Raw genomic sequence first — 22,500 nt, forward strand, 5'->3', positions numbered from 1 at the left:
GGTGAGCTGGCAGAAACGTTAGCACGCCGGGCAAAATGCTTAGCAGTATTTCGTCTGCCGTTACGTTGTGAGTTCAAATTCCACCGAGGTCGACTTTACCTTTCATCCTTTCAGGGTCGATTAAATAAGTACCAGTTACGCACTGGGGTCGATATAATCGACTTAATACCTATGTCTGTCCTTGTTTGTCCCCTCTATGTTTAGCGCCTTGTGGGCAATAAAGAAATAGGTACTTAATTTATCGACCCCGAAAGGATGAAAGGCAAAATTGACCTCGGCAGAATTTGAACTTAGAATGTAAAGACAGATGAAATACCACTAAGCATTTTGCCCGGCGTGCTAACATTTCTGCCAGCTTGTTGCCTTCTTTTTAGTATATATTGTTTATGTAATGAAAGACTTTTCAGCCACCCATCCTATCTTTTTCCTGGGTTCAGAGAACATGATACCCATTATCTAATGACAATAAGATGTTATTTGTGGGACACTTGGTTGCTATTTCTATCAGGTCAAAGGGTTATGTGCAGGCTTCATCAGTGGATTGAGTGTTGAAAAATGTGCCCAGTATTCTAAAATCTCAAAGAGAATTCTATGTTTAATAATTAGGCTTAGAAAAGGCACCCAACTGTAAGATCCATTATTAATATCACAAATATATTATTAAAATGTGCAGAACCATGAAATCCTTAACATAGGACTATATCTCAATAACTGACCCTTTTTTTCAAGGCCAGAAGATATTTCAGGCCCTGCAATTATTCACTCTTTACAAAGCTTAGGTGAGGCCCACGGCAGAGGAATATCCCCACATCTGCTTTCTGGATGTTGTCTACAAAGATGCTGCTTCTACTTGCATACACAGACATCTGAGACCACATCCAGCAAAGAACCACCTGACTGGTTGATATAAAGTGTTCCAGCCTGTAGCCCACAGATGTGCTAACTACTGCTTGGTCTCTGATCCTCAGAACTGGCTTTAGCCTCCATAACACCGCCAGTTTCAGATCTTGATGATGTGATTTTTATTTTCTTTCCTTTAATGCTATGAGGTTGGTGTCAGGCCTGATCTGGCCAGTTTGAATGCAAAACAGGTAAAATATTTTGACCAGAAACAACCAGCTTCACTAAGACTTAAACCAAACATAAAATTCTTTTGATGCAAGAATGAAATCTGCTTTTCAAACAGACAAATAAACTCACTAAAATCCAGAATATTTCCATTTGGAAACCACATTTAGATAAGGCAGGCCACGAGGAGTTTTCAGAACAAACTTTTCAATTTTGTTTTGGAACAGTTATGTCTTCATGTTTATAGCAAACGGCTCATAACGTGCATCTGTTGACACAAAGTATGCAGGTTACACGTTTGTATATTTGATAACTGAATATGTTTTAGGGACACAAAAAATAAAAGGGTAAAATTATGAGTTACTAGACTGTATTTCATTTATATATATATATATGTGTGTGTCATCATCATCATCATGACACATATATATATGATGATGATGATGTGTGTGTGTGTGCGTGCATTATTACTTATGTTTTTGTTGTTCTTTTATTTTTCAGCCCCTCTCTTCCTACTCTGTCAATAGAAGATTTCCAAAGAGATGAAACGGTCGATTGCAAGGTTGGTATTCGTATTGCTACCAAAAAGTAAAGAAAAATGCAACAAATTTTAGAAAGTGGTTTTGATATGTATTCTTTCATGTGTGAGTGAGTGTGTGTGTATATGTATGTATATATATATGTATATATTTATATATATATATATATGTATATATTCATGTATATATATGTGTGTGTATATATGTATGTATATATGTATGTACATATGTGTATGTGTATGCATATATATATATACATACATATATGTATGTATATATATGTATATATATATATATATGTATTTATATAAATATATTTATATATATATATTTATACACATGTATATGTATATAGTCATGTAGATATATATATGTGAATATATATATGTATACTTGTATGTACATGTGTGTGTGTGTGTATATATATAAATATATGCATTTATATTGCATAATTGCATATATGCGATTGGTTGATTAAGGAATTCCATTTATTTCCACCTGAGGGCTTCTGTCCTTTGTGTTCAAAGGTGTGTTCATCTGACCGACTGGTTTTAGACAAATGCGCAAGTGCAGAGTCGCTGCAGGTGAAGTCCTTGACCAAATTCTACACTATTTAACATCAAGAATACGTAGCCATTCCAAGGGTCTGCAGCAGTTGAGAATCTAACATACTTCAACCATATAAGGCGTATGATTGCAATAAAAGGAAAATGTTTATGCTTGAAATCTCATTGACAGCCACCATATGTATGTGTGTATTTGTATGTATGTGTATGTGAGTGTATGTATATATGTGTTTGTGTATGTGTGAGTTTGAATCTGATTGATTTACTGTTCATCTTTTTAAAGTTGATAAATACAATACTAGTCCACTTCTGGACTTAACTCTCTTTCCCATGCCTGCATGGGTCGGATATACCATGACCAATATCCAAACTACAGTGGGGAAGGCTAGCCATTGGATTTGGTTAAAAAGAGACGATGAGTGATGGCTAGGAGAATATTGAGTTTTATTTGATAACCAGCTGATCTAGCAAGCGAGGCCTCATATCAGTGAGGGGGTCCGGTGCGTGTTGATGCCGTCAAGACATAGGCCCCGAAACGGTGCGCATTCTCTTGCTGGCTTCCGATATGCGGAGTTTTTGACTGGTAGCACTTGCATGTGCAAGTTGTTTGCAAGACATCCACTTCTGGACTTAACTCTCTTTTCCCTGCCTGCATGGGTCGGACAAAATTTATTGAGGGAGATTAGATTACCTTCACCTGCTTTCTTTTCCCCTCACCAATTTCCAAGCAAGGTAAATAGTTCTGCATGGCTGGGCATATTTTCACAGGTGATTGGAAACAAACAATACCACCTGTGTGCTGGTGTTGTTCATTGCAACTATTGAAGTTAAGACCAAGGGACTCACATACATATGTATGTATGTATATATGCATTTACATACACATATGTACATACATATATACATACATATACACACACACATATATGTATATACATATGTATGTATGTATATGTGTGTTTGTGTGTCTGTGTTTGTCTCCAAAACATTGGTTGACAACCGATGCTGGTGTGTTTACGTCCCTGTAATTTAGCGGTTCGGCAAAAGAGACCAATAGAATAGTACATTACTAGGCTTACAAAGAATAAGTCCTGGGGTCGATTTGCTCGACTAAAGGTGGTGCTCCAGCATGGCTGTGCCAAATGACTGAAACAAGTAAAAGAATAAAAATTATTTGATCTTATCTTTTATTATCTATGTTTCAGGGCAATGATGGAGGCTTTTAGAAGATAGACGAGGGCAGTAGGGAAACATTGAATATTATAATTACATTGTGCTTGAGAAATATTGTTTTTAATTATGTAATCAATTTAATTGTTTTTCAAACATCTTGGAAAAATGAAAACATGAATGAAATTTAAATGGTGATGAAAGAAGTCTGACAAACCAATTGATCGCTCAATCGATTGATCAAATTATTAAATCAAGCGCTCGTTTAGTTAATTTGTTAATTAACTAACTACTTGAATAATAATAATAACAGTTGAAATAAAAAGATTTGAAATAAGACCAATGCATATGGGGGTTTTTGTTTGTTTTTTTGGGGGCAAAATAACCCAATCAAAGATGAGGAACATCTGTTTCAACACTTGGTTTCATATCAAGAATTTTGCAGAAATAAATACAAAACGGCAGATGAAAAGAGCCTGCAAAAAAAAAAAAAGAAAAAAACTTTTTTTTGTGTGTGTGTGTGTTCATGATTTTGTTTTAAATGGTTGTCTTTAATTTCTTTCTTTTGTTTGTTTGTTTTTTTCTTGCTTTAGGTTGTTCAAGTCATTAGAGATGACGTTCTTCCGTTCGCTGGAACAATGCCCAAAGATTTTGTCATGAAGATCATGGATATTCTTAATAAAGGTTCCATCCACTCAGCTACTTCTGATTCCTTTATCGGTAAGGCATTTCTAAATATACACCAAAATAAGGAAGAATTCGTTTTTTTCTCAAAATGCTTCAAGTAGAGAATATTTTTATTTTGTTTTCCTTTTTGTGTATTTTTTTTTTTTGTTGTAAATAAATTTTCATTTTGCATAAAGTGCATATGGAACTCCTCAAACACTGCAGGACTTTTATGGCATTTGGTTATTGTTTGACGGTTTTGAGATTGAATTACTTTGTAACTTAGGAAATAACATGCAAATAACCCCTCCTCCTCCTCATCATCATCTTCCACCTCCCCCTCATCATCGACTTCCTCTTCCTTTTCTTCTTTCTCCTCCTCCACCTCATCTTCCTCATCATCATCATTTTCCTCCTCCTCCTCATCATCATCATCTTCCTCCTCCTCTTCTTCCCCCCTCTTCCTCTTCCTTCTCCTTGTAACAGTAGCGAAATGGTGAGCTTGGCAGAATTATTATTGCACCAGACAAAATGCTTAGCAGCATTTCTTCAGACTTTACATTCCGAGTTCAAATGCTGCCAGGGTTGACTTTGCCTTTCATCCTGGGGAGGGTGAGGGAGGCTGATAGAATTGCTGGCCTTGCACCAAAATTAGAAACTGTATTATTGTTGTAGTAAAGATTGTTTGCCAGCATAACATGGCAGTCCTGGTTTAGGACAAATGTTACTGTAATTTAGCCGCAGGAGACATCGTCTCCCTTGTTCGAAAATATAAGGACACAGATCGTGTCATATAGCCAGCTGGAGACGATGTCTCTTGGGGCTAAATTGCAGCAACATTCGTCCTAAACCAGGACTGCCATGTTATGTTAGCAAATAATCTTTACTCCTAAGTCCTGTTGCTGGGGCTAAATTACAGCAATTCGTCCTAAACCAGGACTGCCAGGTTATGTTGGCAAACAATCTTTACTCTAAGCTCTACATTATTTGAAACAAAGGTAGTGCATGTCAGCACAAATTTAACAATGAGAAAGTTAAAAGATTATCATAAATTATTATTAGATTAATGGAAGGCAGAATTAGTAGAGCACCGGATGAAGGGCCTTGTAGAATTTAATCCTGTTGCTTCATTGTCAGAATTTAAACCTTGCACATTTCTGCATCTGCCTAATTTTACTCTCGGCGTTAGGAAGGGCATCCAGTTGTAGAAACACTGCCAGATCAGACTGCAGCCTGGTGCAGCTTCCTGGCTTCCCAGACCCCGGTCAAATCATCTAACCCATGCCAGCATGGAAAACGGACGTTAAACGATGATGATGATGATGATTTGAGTTGATTTACGGCCATAGTAGAAGGTACTTGTTGAAGTTGGTGTACAGTGAGATTGAACTCAAGGCCCGGTAAATGCCGAGCAAACCGCCCACCCGTTTGACCACATTTGCAATTCGGGTTATAAGCAAAATTCCTAATTGTTCACAAAGGTCAGCCAAGTTTAAGACCTCATGAATGCCAGGCAAATTTCTGGACAATTTAACAATGTTTGCACCTCAAACAATAAGCAAATTCCAGAGAGCTCTCCCTCTCTCATTCTCACTCTCTCTCTCTTCTTCTTCTCTCTCTCTCTCTCTCCTTATCTCATCTCCCTATCCTCTCACTTTCTTCATATCACCTGCTCCAACTTTGCAATGAAGTTTACTGCTTCCATTAATAATATTAGGTGTCTTAGTTGTAGGTGTTTAAGCATCTGTCTGTGTGTCCATTGGGAAATACATATGGTATGGTTAATGTTGTTGTTGTTGTTGTTGTTGTTGCTTAGTCTTGTTTTATAGATGTTCATTGTGTGTTTGTGTTGTTTTGTAGCTTGTAGTTCTTCTCGACACCTTCCTCTATTAAACTTTGCAACTTCCATTCATTATCCAACTTTAGTTGCAAAGAAGTTAGGAATTCGCGTAACATATCTGCTACTTCTTGCTGGCGGTCAAACTCATCTACATGGAGCTGAGAAATACGATTTTATCATCACCATCATCATCATTGTCTTTAACAACCACATCATCATCATCATCATCATCACCATCATCGTCACCACCATCATCATCATCATCATCATCATCATCTTTAACAACCACATCACCATCATCACAATCATCATCATCATCACCATCATAATCGTCTTTAACAACCGCATCACCATCATCATCATCATCACCACCATCATCACCATCATTATTGTCTTTAACAACCACATCACCATCATCATAATCACCATCATCATCATCATCATCATAATCGTCTTTAACAACCGCATCACCATCATCATCATTGCCTTTAACAACCACATCATCACAATCATCATCATCATCATAGCTACAAAGTCTATTACTAACCCGGACACCATTATCGAGTTCTTCCTCTTCCTACCCCTTTCTCCCTTCCCCCTCCGCTACCTCATCATTATCATCAAAACTTCAAACTATTACATCACCACCACCACCACCATCATCATCATTACTTCATCACAAACACTATCATTACAAACTACCACCACCACCACCACCATCATCACTTCATCACAAACTACCATCACCCCACCACCACCACCACCATCATCATCACTCCATCGCAGACACTATCATTACAAACTACCATCACCCCTGCCACAACCACCACCACCATCACCATCATCAAAATCAGCGTATTGATCACTTCAACCTGAACTTCTCTGTATTAGTATGATAAGGAAAGAAATTCTTCGTCACTTGATTGATTTCCATCTTTTGTTAAAATGTTTAAATTATGGATCTCTCCAAAAGTCAATAATTATAGATTTGTATAGACAATCAATAAACATAATAATAACATAATTAAATGTTATACAAAATAATTAAGCTACAGCAAAAATTAATCAGATGCTATATTTTTCAAGAAATAATTCATCTATTTCTTTGACAACGAAAAGTTTACATTAAAAATTATCATTATTATTATTATCATTATTAAGTTTTTCTTTTTCTTTAAGTTTTCTTTCAGTTTTGTTTCCATTTCTTGCTGGGTGTCTTCTTGACACCTAGGGCAAAGAAATTGACTGTAAACGTTGACAGGCCATTAAAATAAACACACCAGATTGTTTATTTACGAAATCAAATGAAGTTATGTAGAAATAAAACCCTTGACCTCAAGTGGCCTGACTCTTTACATGAACACCACCCTGTACATAACTCCATGTCCCCCTACATGGCCTTGCTTTTTGCTTTTTGAGCCAAAAAATTAACTAACTAACTAACTAACTAAAAATTATTTATATGAGGGTTGGGTGAGGGTAATTATTCTCTCAACAGCAATACATTTCTCAAGAAGTGTGACATGCCAGTTAAAACAATCTTTTGCACTTTTGATCCACCCCCATCAGCAAAACTTCAAGAGACCCAACTTCATCTCCTCTTCTAAACAACATCTTTCTCTTTCTCACATTTCCTCTTCATAAACCATCATTGTCTTCCAATCCCCTTCCTTGCCCTCACTGCCCTCAACCCAGGTTTTCGCCAATCACTGCAATCCCCATTCTCTACTTGCGCTTCCATGGCCACAGCTGACCACGCATTTTGCAACCTTCATCTTTTTTGCTCTCTCTTACACTTTTACACTTTTCTACTCTCTCTTCCTCTCTTCCATTGCTCTTCCTTTTGGCTGGGTAGCCAGGTATCTCCTCTACAGCAGTACATCTATTTCTTATTTCTTTATTGCCCACAAGGGGCTAAACATAGAGGGGACAAACAAGAACAGATAAAGGGATTAAGTCGATCACATCCACCCCAGTGCATAATTGGTACTTAATTTATCGACCCCGAAAGGATGAAAGGCAAAGTTGACCTCAGCGGAATTTGAACTTAGAATGTAACGGCAGACGAAACACCGCTTGGCATTTCACTTGGCATACTAACGTTTCTACCAGCTTGCTGCCTTCATTGTCTTTCAATCCCCTTCTTTGCATCTGTTTCTGCCCTCATTCTTACTCCCTCTCTCTCCCTCCTCCCTCACTGAGTAACCATGTACCTCTTCTATAGCAAGACACCTATTTCTCTGTCACACTCTAACCTTTCATCATCTGATACTGGATCACCTCCTCCAACGCCCTCTCTGTTATAGCAAACACCTGTTTCTGCCTCTCTGTCTCTTTGTCACCCTCTGACCTTTCATCCTCTGATATGAGTTCCTCTCTACTCATAATTACTTGTCCTGTGAGTTACTCGGTGACCCAGCCAGTGCTGGTGCCACATTAAAAGCATCAAGTCCACTCTGTAAAGTGGTTGGCATTTGGAAGGGCATCCAGTTGTGAAAATCATGCCAATAATCACCTCACCTGTGTTAGTGCCATGTAAAAAGCACTGAGTCCACTCTGCAGAATGGTTGGTTTTAGGAAGGGCATCCAGCTGTAAAATTTTTGCCAAAACAGACAGAGCAGCACAGGGTAGTTTTTCTACCTGACCAGCTTCTGTGAACCATCCTACTCATGCATGCATGGAAGATGGACATTAAACGATGATGACAATGATGATTTATATAATTCTAGTTTCCACATTTTGTATTTTTTCAGACACCGAATCCAGTCGCAAACTCAGGGAGGAGTTCGCGAAGGCTTGCTTTGAAACTCTGCTGCAGTTTTCTTTCATTACTCGCACTGCTAACGAAGGCTCACTAACTAAGATGGCCGTACAGTCCCTGTTGCAACGATGTCAAGAAGTCGTGAAAAACTATGTTGAAGATGAACGTCTCAGTGGAAAGTGTCCTTTACCAAGGTGAGTAGTAGTAGGAGGAGAAGGCCCTGAACGGACAAACCTTCGTTTAACAGCATGCCATATTTCAGCCCCAGTGTACCAAGGACTACATTATCCAATGAGAAATCCCAGTGTTTTTTTTTTTAAGATGGTGGTAGAAGTAATGTTAGTAGCATTTACATTTGTGTGTGATTGTCTTGTAAGTTACTTGGTGAGCCTAGCATCCAGTCCACACTGTGAATTAGTTGGAATTTGGAAGGGCATCCATCTGTAAAAACCATGCTAAAACTGACCTCACCTGTGCTGGTGCCATGTAGAATGTGCTCAGTTCACTCTACAGGGTGGTTGGTGTTAGGAAGGGTATCCAGCCATAAAAACCACGCCAAAACAGACACAGCAGCCTTGTGTAGTCTTCTACCTGGCCATCTCCTGCCAACCTCTCTAACCCATGCCAACATGGAAGACGGACGTTAAATGATGATGATGATGATGTGTGTATGAATGTTGATATTTCATTTGTCCCCATTTGAGTGAAGCAGTGTTAATGATGACATCACTCATTGACTTTATGACCAGTTGTTCGGTGCTTTTGAAAATCTGTGGAGTATAACAAAGAAAAAGAAAATACTTTACTTGAAATGGGTGAGAGATGCTGACAGGTAAAGCATCCAGCCATAAAATTCTGTCTCAAGATCAATTCCCATCCAAGCCAGTATAGGAGAACAGATATTAAACAAATGATCTATCAGTACATTTTTTCCCTTCTCTTTTTTTTTTTTGGCTGTCTTAAAATATTAATTGTAAATGCCAGTTCAATTATAAACTGAAGAAGGATGTTCTTTATTTGATGACTTAAGATGTGGCTTCAACAGACAATTCTAAAATATCAGAAAATATGATTAGCAGCATTTGAATGGTCTTCTTGTCCATAAACATCATCTAAAAAAACAATAGATAAAAGAAACCCCCAAAAAAGAATTAAATTCTTATCTTTTGTTTTTCTTATCTCTCTACCAAAGAAAAATATGTCAGCCATTTGTAATCCTTAACAAGAAAACAACACATTCATCATAAATAATAGATATTTTCTATTGACATTGTGATGTTTTATTTTTGCTTGCATGTACAAGACAAAAATTGGTTTTCTTTTCATTTCAGAATACCTTCCAAAACTTTCCATTGAACTTATCTTAGATTTTGTAAATGTCCCTTGACAACAAAACTGTCAAGAGATTTTTCCTTATTCCTTGCATTTTTCTCTTTTCATCTTCTAATATTGTATTTGAAGTTTATCACACTTGGTGGGATAGCTTCGGTAGATGTGAGCCGAAGAAATCTGTTTTTGATGTTGGCAGAGCTTAAATTTATGAATGTTTTACTGGTGTCGGAATTCAGATTCAGATAAAATATTCTTCGTCATCCATTAAATACTGTCGAAGTATGTATGACCCATTCCTCGAATTTACACTGCTGCAAATTCACGTGTGAATGTCCAATACTAGTTCCGACTTGAGATCAAATTACAGAATCTTATTATTGTCTGTTTTGCTTCAAAGGCGAATTTCTTAACACTTTATATACAATGCACGGCAGCTGACGATGATCACTTATGCATGTATACACCGAACTTCATAGCCATACCAATGATTGCAGACAAGATAGAAATATAAATCTTTCTCCTTGTGAAATATCCTTATGTATATCAAGCCATTCTTGAACCTGTTATTTCTGTTGTTGTTGCTATTGTTATTATTATTATTATTATTTTCATCGTCATTGTTGACATCATCATTATTATGGCTATGGACTCGAAGAATTGTTGCACCATCACTCAAAATATCTAACAATATTTCTTCCAGCTCTTTACATTCTAAGTTCAAATCCTATCAGGGTTGTACTTGTACTTTTGTGACAGCGTTTACCCAGGGCGGGTTGAGCCGGCTTCTTCTCTGGTCCTAACGGCTTCTCGGACCATGGCGGCCCACGCTTGACAGTCCCATGCGATGTCACTGGAGATAGCAAGTCATTCGTGGTTCCATCTGCGTAGACCGACCACCTGCGGATCTGAGAATTCGGAGGGGTCCTCCTTTATTGTCGTTGCCCAGGTCTTCAGCTGCCCACCCGTGCGTTTGTGCCAGCTGGGAAGAGGAGGTGGGAGGAGAATATCGTGAATCAGCTCACCCTCTGGACGCCAGGCCACTTGACTGAACCACCTTAAGCTCTGTTATTGAAGCACCGAAGGGAGGGGCCGGAGATTCAGGCGATGATGAAGACCAGCTGTAGGAACCTGATCAATGGGTCGGCAGCGAAGAATGCGGTGGAGACAGTCATTCTTGAACACCTCCAGCCTTCGCTGATCGACTACCCTCATAGGCCATGTTTCACAACCATGGAGGAGGATAGCACGGACGACGGCCTGGTAGATTTGCCCTTTGGTCACTGAGGAGATCTCCTCCATCAAGGTTGACTTTGCTTCTGGTTGATAAATAAAGTATAAGCCAACTACTGAGATCCACTGTAATTAACAAACCTCCTTCCCCTAAAATTACTTGCTTTGCACCAATATTTGCAACAATTACACACACACACACACACACACACACACTCACTCACACTCAAATCCATCTGGAACAAACGTTGGTTCTATGATACCAATTCCTATTTGAAAGAAATCTAAATTACAACCTTTCATCGAAATATCAAATCAAGTTATATTCCAAACGACAAAGTTATATTTCAAAATTCTTCATAAATTTTCTGAAATTTGTCAAAGATTTTCCAAATGCTCAAGAATGGTTTCACGTTAATTAATGCTTTCTGGTGCTCTCTTACTCAAACATTATCAGCCCTTCACACAAACACAATGTATGTCTCGTGGCCATTGCCAGTACCACCTGACTAGCCCTTGTGCCGGTGGCACATAAAAGCACCCACTACACTCTCGGAGTGGTTGGCGTTAAGAAGGGCATCCAGCTGTAGAAACTCTGCCAGACCAGATTGGAGTATGGTGCAGCCATCTGGTTCGCCAGACCTCAGTCAAATCATCCAAGCCATGCTAGCATGGAAAGCGGACGTTAAACGATGATGATGATGATGATGATATATATATATATATATATATATATATATATATATATACAAAGCAATAAGAAAATGGAGGGGATCAAAGGTGGTATTCATTAACTTTGAGACATATTTATTTATTTTTAAAATATTATTTATAATAATATACATACATGTATGACAGATTATGCTTTACAGATATAAAAAATACCAGTAATTATTAAAATATATAAAGTAGAACATAGAAAGTAGAATAGTTTCTTACACTTGTGTATTAATAATTGGGTATTTTACCAGCAGTATATTGGGTAGATATTATCCCTTAGTTGGTTGGATTCACAACCTCCAAATCTCTTGGAATTTTATATATATATATATATATATATATATATATGAACAAAATAAAAAATGGAACAAAACGTAACAGGATACAACAAAACATCTGGACAGTTAGACAATACAAAGAAGGGCAGGAAAAAACAAGGACGGTTTATTCGGAGCCTTCTATTGTCAGTTGAGGCTGAAACTGCAGGAATAATCTGGAACTAGACTGATGATAGAAGGCTCCGAATGACCCGTTCTTTCTTGTTTTTTCCTGTTCTTCTTCACATCATCTAACTGTCTGGATGTATGGTTGTCACCTGTTACGTTCTTGTTCCATTGTTTTATTTTTATTTTTTTTTTATATATACACATAGTGGCATATGTTCACTTTTGGTCTGAGCTGGCAGAATCGTTAGCACACCGGGCGAAATGCTTAGCGGTATTTCGTCTGTCGCTACATTCTAAGTTCAAATTTCGCCGAGGTCAACTTTGCCTTTCATCCTTTCGGGGTTGATTAAATAAGTACCAGTTACGCACTGGGGGGACGATATAATCGACTTAATCCGTGTATCTGTCCTTGTTTGTCTTCTCTGTGTTTAGCCCCTTGTGGGTAGTATAGAAACAGGTCTACACACACACACACACATATATATATATATATATATATATATATATGAAAGAATGGAGTTGAACGACTAGTTAACAAATATCCTTTATTCTCGACATATGTTTCGAAGGCTGCATATTCCTAATTCCGAAGGAATAAGGAGTACATCCTTGGGAATTAGGAATATGCAGCCTTCGAAACATATGTCGAGAATAAAGGATATTTGTTAACTAGTCGTTCAACTCCATTCTTTCATATACATATAATTTTAACATAAACATACAAATTTCCGCACGAAGACACATAGTCTATGCCCTAGGGACATAGCTTCAACCATGTTCTTTCTGATGTGAATTTGCTACCCAGGTATCGGTTATCTTTCGAATTATCCTTAATAAGATAATTCATTCAACTACTCAAATATATATATATATATATATATATATATATGTGTGCATACATATGTATTTGCTCAGTGGTGAAGCCATTTTTCTAAATGTAGCAGTTGACAAAGCTTGTTCACTGGTTTACAATTCCTGGTTGGAACCATATTATGGCTGTCTTTGACACTGATTTCCCTCAAGACAAATTATATAAGAACATATTATGGAAAGTTTGTCAGAAATATCTGAAATAAGATTACATTTGGCAGTGGGGTTTGTGATGCCCCATAGATTATTCGGTTAATGTTCTTATTTCTTGACTCAAGTCTCGGTTTAATGGTTGCTGTTTATTAAAGACATTAAGCTGTAACATGCCAGCTCTAAGAATTCTTGTTAATACACAATTATGCAAATAATATATACAAATGCATGCGACCTTTGAAAACTGATATAAGGATATCTTTTGGAAAATTAAGAAAATGATAATAACAGCAACAACAATAATAATAATAAAAATAATGAAAATAAATAAATAATAATAATAATAATAGTAATAAATAATGATAATGATAATAAATAATAAATAATAATAATAATGATAATAAATAATAATGATTAAAAAAAATAATGATAAAAAAAAAAATAATAATAATAAATAATGATAATGACAATAAATAATAATAATGATAATGATAATAAATAATAAATAGTAATAATGATAATAATAATAATAATAATAATAAATGCCCTGATGCAGTACTAGGTAGTGGCTCTTATGGCTTCTGATCTTAACTGATTGGAAGTGTTATCATGTACATTGTTTTGTTTTGGTATAAAAGATGGGCTACAGCAAATATTCTGCTTAATACCACAGATTTGCTTGTCAGTTGTTTGACCTTAACAAGTTGAGCATGTCCCTTAGTGGCTGACAATATGTGCATCTCTGACCATGAGCAGATGTAGTGGGGGAGCATCATAGCTATGTGTTGAGAGGGATTCTTTGGAGTTTGGATAATTCATTTCTGGAAGCATCCTTAAACAACCCTTATTCAGGGACCTTTAGAGCGGGATGGGTTACTCGACCAGAAGAAAATTCTAACTGGGCCCCACCTGCAAGTTCATGTGCTGTTTATCTTGATATGAGATCACCATGTCATGCACATATGGTTGTGATGCATGTGCCTGGTGTACCTTTATCAGACGGGTAGTTATGATGGGTATACTGGGCTTCGTATATTTGTACCCCAGTGTCACTTTGATGACATGCACTGCTCTCTCACTCAACAACAACAATAATACTAATAATAATATAGACCTAAATTTTGTGGCAGGGAGTCAGTCTAGTACATTAGTCCCAGTTTTCAATTGGTGCTTATTTTATCAACCCCAAAAGAATGAAAGGCAAAGTAGACTTTGCTGGAATTTGAACTCAGAATGTAGCAACAGTTGAAATGCAACTTTCCACCTAAATAATGATAACAACAACAACAATAATAATAATCCTTTCCACTATAGGCACAAGGACTGGATTTTTTGTGGAGAGTGGTGGGGAGTGGACAATTAATCACATTGACCCCAGTACTGGTATTTAATTTATCGACCCCGAAAGGATGAAAGACAAAGTTGACTAGCACCCCCACTTAGCTCAAAACAATATCTGTGGGGGTGCTAGATTTCCTTGTTTGAAAATATAAGGACACAGATCGTGTCGTATAGCCAGCTGGAGATGATGTCTCCCGGGGCTAAATTACAAACATTCATCCTATCCAAGAACTGTGTATTTCTACAGAAATTTGGTGACAAAGAATTAATTAATCCTGTTTATCACGGATCTTTAAAATTTCTCAGTTTTCAGATTCAAGTTTAATTATGTGAGGAACATTCAAAGATTCCATTTTCTAAATGATTTTATTTCTCTTTTTCTCAGACCCCGTTTAGCTGAAATTGCTTCTGTTCTGAAGGCCATAACGACTTTGCTATTAAGTCTAAAGAAAGCTTCCCCAAACAATGGTAAGAACTACACTCTATTTTGATAACAACCTGATATCTGTACGTTTATGTATTTGTATATGCATGTAGGTGTGTGTGTGTTTAATGAGAAAAACAAGAAGACAGAGAAAATGTTACTCAATTACAAATACAAATAACAAGAATAACAACAGGTGTCTTATATATATATATATATATATATATATATATATATATATATGTATATATATGTGTATATATATGTATATATATATGTATACATACATACATACATACATGTATATATTATAGGCGCAGGATTGGCTGTGTAGTAAGTAGCTTGTTTACCAACCACATGGTTCCGGGTTCAGTCCCACTGCGTAGCACCTTGGGCAAGTGTCTTCTACTATAGCCTTGGGCTGATCAAAGCCTTGTGAGTGGATTTGGTAGATGGAAACTGAAAGAAACCTGTCGTATATATGTATATATATATATATGTGTGTTTGTGTGTCTGTGTTTGTCCCCCTAGCATTGCTTGACAACCAATGCTGATGTGTTTACGTCCCCGTTACTTAGCGGTTCGGCAAAAGAGACCGATAGAATAAGTACTGGGCTTACAAAAGAATAAGTCCTGGGGCGAATTGCTCGATTAAAGGCGGTGCTCCAGCATGGCCATAGTCAAATGACTGAAACAAGTAAAAGAGTATATATATATATATGTATATGTGTATATATATATGTGTGTGTGTATATATATATATATATGTGTGTGTGTGTGTGTGTATATATATATATATATATATGCATACATACCAAACTATCAAATGCTACTCATTTATTTTTGTATTCTTAAAAATTTAAATTCACATGATTTTATGTTTTTAAAATTTGATACAAAATATTTGATGGTGAAGTTAAAAAACTCTTTTCTTTCTGTTTCATTTTTTTCTGTAAGTTTTGAAAATTTTAAATTCTGTTTTTACTTTGCTTAAATTCTGAATATAAATTATTAAAAAATTTTTTTTTAAATTATTTTTTTTAATCACCAAAAAAAAACCAGATGAATGTCCTGTAGTATTTATTCTGACTCTATGTGGCCCTAATCTTTCTGAGGTCAAATTTGCTTTTATCCTTTTGGGGTCAACAGAAATTTACCAATCAAAGGCAGTGAATTGGTGGAATTCTGATGAGATGCCTTGTTGCATCTGTTGTGGCCTTTTCCATCCCGATAGCAAAACCAGTGATAACACTAGTGCCAAACTGTATTGGCCCTAAGGTTAACACTGACTGTCAAGGATTCCTGAATATTTTAACTTGTTTATTAACGTATTTCTGTCAAAATACTTTGCCTTTGTTTTAATTAATTTTGAAAGTAATGAACAATTTTGTAAAATTACTTTATCATTATGAAGCTGGTGTTTGGAACACAAAATTAGCATGAAATTTTGATGAAAGGTTTCCATTTAAATTACTTTGAAAGATGAAGTTTATATCAAACCAGGGTCAGTTTCAGATGAGCTGGCATTGAAACGGTTAAATAAGAGATGACCAAATGAGTAGAAAATTAGATGCATAAAAGACAGGAAAAGCCATTAGGGGTTATGTAAAACAAAACTTTATACAGAATATGTTTTGAGTTTATTTGGTGATATGTGTGTAGGAATATTGTACTCCTAGATACTTATAGCGCTCTCCTCCTTTCAATGATTTTAATGTCTGGCCATCTGGTAATTGGATGCCTTCGCTGTCGACTACCTATTTCTTTACTACCCACAAGGGGCTAAACACAGAGGGGACAAACAAGTACAGACAAACGGATTAAGTCGATTACATCAACCCCAGTGCATAACTGGTACTTATTTAATTGACCTCAAAAGGATGAAAGGCAAAGTCGACCTCGGCAGAATTTGACCTCAGAACGTAACGACAGACGAAATACCTATTTCTTTACTACCCACAAGGGGCTAAACTCAGAGAGGACAAACAAGTGCAGACAACCGGATTAAGTCGATTACATCAACCCCAGTGTATAACTGGTACTTATTTAATCAACACTGAAAGGATGAAAGGCAAAGTCGACCTCGGCGGAATTTGAACTCAGAACATAATGGCAGACAAAATACCTATTTCTTTACTACCCACAAGGGGCTAAACACAGAGGGGACAAACAAGGACAGACAAACAGATTAAGTCGATTACATCGACCCCAGCACGTAACTGGTACTTATTTAATCGACCCCGAAAGGATGAATTGCAAAGTCAACCTCGGCGGAATTTGAACTCAGAACATAGTGGCAGACGAAATACTGCTCAGCATTTCGCCCAGCGTGCTAACGATTCTGCCAGCTCGCCACCTTTGCTGTTGACTACCTGTCCCCTTCTTGTGACTAATATTGCACACTTATCTATACCAAATTCTATGCTTGTGTATCCCCGCTGGAGAATCTTACAGTTTGTATTAACGAATCTAGCTCTTTTACAAGCGGTCACTTGATATAGGATTTCATCTACAAATATAAAACTAAAATGAAGTTTTTGTTTCAGTAAGAACTTAACAAAACACACAACAATATAATTTTTTGCACTGGTTTACATCCTTTATCTCTTGTTTTCTCTGTTCTTTTATTCTCATTCATTGTTTTAGCTTCTTTCGTTTTAGATCTTCTCCAACTTGTAAATTCCAATTTAATCAAATTCTCCTATCATACTAGTTTTGGTTATAAGCATTCATGATAAACATCAAATCAGAGTGTGAAATAGAATTATATAGCCTTCTCTCTTCCAAATAAACACAATATTGAAACTGCTGTTGTGAGGACTACAAAGAACAGAGTTACAGAGGAAGGGAGAGTGAGTGTATTCGCTAAGCAGTAGAAAGCTGTTTCCAGACATGTCTTCAGATTTAACAGTTTTCATTGTTCTGAATTATATTTTTATTTAATTTATTATTATTTTTTTAACATTGTCATTGTTTATTTTCTGCTTATCTAGAAGTAATTTTTTTTTTTTTTTTTTTTTACTACAAAACAAAATATGATTATGATTTACTTCTCCTGTCTACAATGAACTTATGTTTTCTAAAGTTTGTGTCTGCCATAAATTTATGTTTACAATGAACTGATGTTGCAAGTTTAAAAGACACATTAATGTTTCATGTATACAAAAAAAAAAAAGAAAAATAGTTTGCACAATGGAATAAATGTTTATGCTGTGAGGAATTAAGTCAAAGAAGATTTGGAAAGACAGAAACTAAAACAAACAGAGAATAGAGAATATATACACTGATACAAAAAGCAGCACTTCAGTTGATAAAGACAGACAATAATATATTGTGGTGGTGTGTTGGTTAAGTTCTATCTGAAACAAAACTTGATTCACATTTTGATTTCAAGAGATGAAAAATCATATTTTGGTTAAATTATATAATTAATAACTTTGGGGGAAAAAACATATAACTGTTTTAAAACAGATGGAGAAATTTCAAACTGTTGCTTTGGTATAATGGTAGAAAGTCTGTCATGTTTATATGTTTATAGAAGATGTGAGTTCGAGTCACATGGAGGGTCTTCAGCTTTTTACATCCAAGGATTATTTTTATCCAATAATCTTCATTCTGTTATTTATAGCTTTATCTACTTTCGGTTCCACCATTAGAAACGGTTTATAAATCTTAGAATTTACCATTTTTGCAGACTTACGCTCCAAATAATTCTAATAAGTGTTAGAAAATGATTTTATAGTAACCAGTTCTTCAGTTTACACTCGTACACAAATTGGACATACATACACACACACACACATACACACACACATACATAACCACACATACATACACACACACATACACACACACATACATACATAGATACACACATACATGCATAAAACACACACACATACATACATAAAACACACACACACACACACACACACATATATATATATCCCTTCATCGGAGACGGTGTGAGAGGATACCATTCTACCTAAAAAACGGATCTACAACTTCAATACCCATTCATATCTCGCATCTATTTTCTTTCCTCCACCTCACTCTCTATTTTGTATTACATCTAAACTAACTATGACTTAACCATCCTCTCACAACGTGTCTGATGAAGGGATATAATAAATATCCTAGAAACAGCTGTAAGACCTTCTATCTATAAATGCTCTAATATCTATACAGCCTTGGTTTTTTTTATCTTATTACGCAAAAAATTCTTATATACACATGCTGACATATGACCAACGTTGAACCCCTTATTCGCAAAATCATCAAATCTGGAACTTAACTATGGTCTGTCTATAGCACTTATTCAGCATTACCTGACACCTTTGGGTCTCAATGACACCATTACCTATTATAACCTGGTAATGTCTAGTTATAGAATTTATAATCTTACCAATTTGAGAGTAGTGTAGACATAATTTTGGTAGCAACTACTCTTCATAATTTACCTTTATTGATTTGTAGAGTATATCATTAACAAAATTTTAGTTAATTTCATTAAAGATTCATTTATTTCAATTAACAGCCATACCATATAAATTTATAATCATTTAATTAAATTTATAATCACTTAATTCGAATCTCAATAACCTGGTCAAAGAATAAAATGAAATAAAAATTAAACAAAATGAAATAAAAAGAACTTAAGTAGAGACATTTACATTTTTTGTCCTTGGACAGTGGCCATGCTGGAGCACCACCTTGACAAGTGTAGTCAGCGGATCGCCCTCTGTTCTTGTCTGTTTCAAAGTCTGATACTTGTTCTGTCAGTCTCTTTTGCTGAACTTCTAAGTCATGAGGACATAAGCGAACCCTCTCTGGTTGATGAGCAACAGGGGCGTGAAGATTGACTCCCGAGGCTTGAGTTGGCCTGGGATTGTAGTAGAAGAGACTTGCTTAGGGTGCCACACAGTGGGATTGAAACTGAAAGCACATAGTTGTGAAGTGAACCTTTTCACCACACAACCATACTCTCTTACTTGTTTCAGTCATTTGACTGTGGCCATGCTGGAGCACCAGCTTTAGTTGAAGAAATGGACCCCAGGATTTATTCTTTGTAAGCCCAGGACTTATTCTATCGGTCTCTTTTGCCGAACCGCTAAGTTATGGGGTGGTAAACACACCAACAGTAGTTGTCAAGTGATGATGAGGGGGACAAACTTATACATATACATACATACATACACACACATACACACACAAATATACATACATACATATATACATACATACATACATACATACATACATACATGTATATATATACATACATACATGTATATATATATATATAATCATCATCATCATTGTTTAATGTCCGCTTTCCATGCTAGCATGGGTTGGACGATTTGACTGAGGGCTGGCGAACCAGATGGCTGCACCAGGCTCCAGTCTGATCTGGCAGAGTTTCTACAGCTGGATCCCCTTCTTAACGCCAACCACTCCGAGAGTGTAGTGGGCACTTTTATGTGCCACCGGCACAACACACGACAGGATTTTCTCTAAAGCATGTGGTTAGGAAATGAACTTTTCGACAAACTCCTTTCCCATCACAGCTCTAGTAGGATATTTAACGAAGGAAAAATCATTTTAGAGAAAGAATTTATTTCATGCAAAAAATAAACCATAATGATTTAGAATTAGCGTGTTTTATTAATTAACATATTGTTTGTTTTATAGATTGGTTTTTTATAAATTGAATTTTTATTGAACTTTATTAAAGCTCATCATATTTTGTTTTTCATTTTTGTTTTTTGTTTTCATGATACACTGACATTGTTGGGATTCCAGCTTGACCAATTTAATTTCTGCTTTAATTCACCTTTGTCTTTATTATTTCATCCACAGTGGAACCCAGTGTCTGGCAGCAGGTGATACAGCTTTATCCTTCCCTTGTGGAATGCACCACCTCTTCTTCACCACAAGTGTGCAAAGCCCTCAAAGAAGCCCTTCATGAATACAAAGATCTATTATCATCACCAGGCCATCAAAACGTACCCTGTTGATATGCTATTGTGTGTGTACATTGCTGAAGTAAGCAAACAAACTAAGAAACTAACAAGCAAGCAGTACTTCTCAGTCTGCTTCAGTTATGGAAATAAACTAAAAAAAAATAAACTAGAATAAAAATTAAAATAAAATCTGGTACTATGAAGGGTATATTGTAAACATAGTTGAATCAATGATTAATGAACAAAAAAAGCCTGTTGATTGTTAAGAGTAGACAAAAACTGATGTGGGAATACATCAGGGAAATAAAGGGATTAACTGTATTGATTGCATGGGATTTGCATACAGCTATATAAGAGATATGTGTTGTTATTAATCCTCATTTCATCACGTCTTTATTTTGCTCATTCCATATTCTTTCTTCTCCAGTGTCTTTTCCTTCTCATCCTACATATACACACACATACATGCACATATATATATATATATATATATATATACAAACATACATACATATATATATTTACCTAAAGATTTATACATATACATATATGTGTGTGTGTGTATATATATATATGTTTACATATATATATATATATATATATATGCACGTGATTATATTCCTATACAAGCAAATGAATATGCCATATGTGTGGATACATGGATGTATATATATATATACACACATATATCGGCAGATAGATATATAGGTAGATATTTCATTAATATACATATATATACACAATATATACATACATTGCATATATATGTATGTAGTATGCGTGCATATAATATATATATATATATATAATATATATATATATATATATCTATATATATATATATATATGTATGTATTGTATGTACTTGCATATATACATATATATATATATATACATACATACATACCTATATGTGTTCATGTATGTACAAGACAGAAAGAGACATCTTATGCCAGTTCTTGCGTTAAGGGTTGACATTAGTTTAACCTCTTGAGGTTTGTTTAAAAAGTGTGTGTATGTTATATATGTATATAAAATACGTATCATATATGCACATACATGTACATATATAGACATATGTATGCATATAGATAAACATCTATCAATCTGTCTGTGTAAATATATATTACATATACATATGTATATTATATATACACATACACATGTATTCAAAAGCTATTTTTATTTTTTGCTCTCTATGGAAACAGTGATGCTGTGTATCACTTTGTAAACTACCGTTATTCATATATTTTGTTTCCCTTTGGTCAAAGGTCATTCTGTTTGACCGCTGTTCCTGATATTCTGGGTGATATATATTTTAAATTTCAACTGAAGCAGTTGGCTGTTTGTGTTGACATCTCTGTATTTCATGGTAATGTCTAAATATTTCTGTATGAGTGCATTGAACAC

At 35.7% G+C, this 22,500-nt stretch overlaps 1 protein-coding gene across 3 annotated transcripts in view; it reads left to right on the top strand.

The window, feature by feature from the left end:
* LOC115217025 (protein MON2 homolog) overlaps nt 1-21,446 on the top strand; it is a 794,357-nt gene extending 772,911 nt beyond the window's left edge. For all 3 annotated transcript variants that reach the window (XM_036507025.1, XM_029786561.2, XM_036507026.1), the window contains 5 exons: nt 1,570-1,630; nt 3,937-4,063; nt 8,604-8,805; nt 15,089-15,171; nt 20,987-21,446. In XM_036507025.1, the coding sequence (XP_036362918.1) occupies nt 1,570-1,630; nt 3,937-4,063; nt 8,604-8,805; nt 15,089-15,171; nt 20,987-21,144 (631 nt within the window). In that variant the 3' untranslated portion in view covers nt 21,145-21,446. The remainder of the gene's footprint in view (nt 1-1,569; nt 1,631-3,936; nt 4,064-8,603; nt 8,806-15,088; nt 15,172-20,986) is intronic.
* Nucleotides 21,447-22,500: the final 1,054 nt, after the last annotated feature.

Source organism: Octopus sinensis, linkage group LG11 (genome assembly GCF_006345805.1).
Source record: "Octopus sinensis linkage group LG11, ASM634580v1, whole genome shotgun sequence".
Lineage (NCBI taxonomy): Eukaryota > Metazoa > Mollusca > Cephalopoda > Octopoda > Octopodidae > Octopus > Octopus sinensis.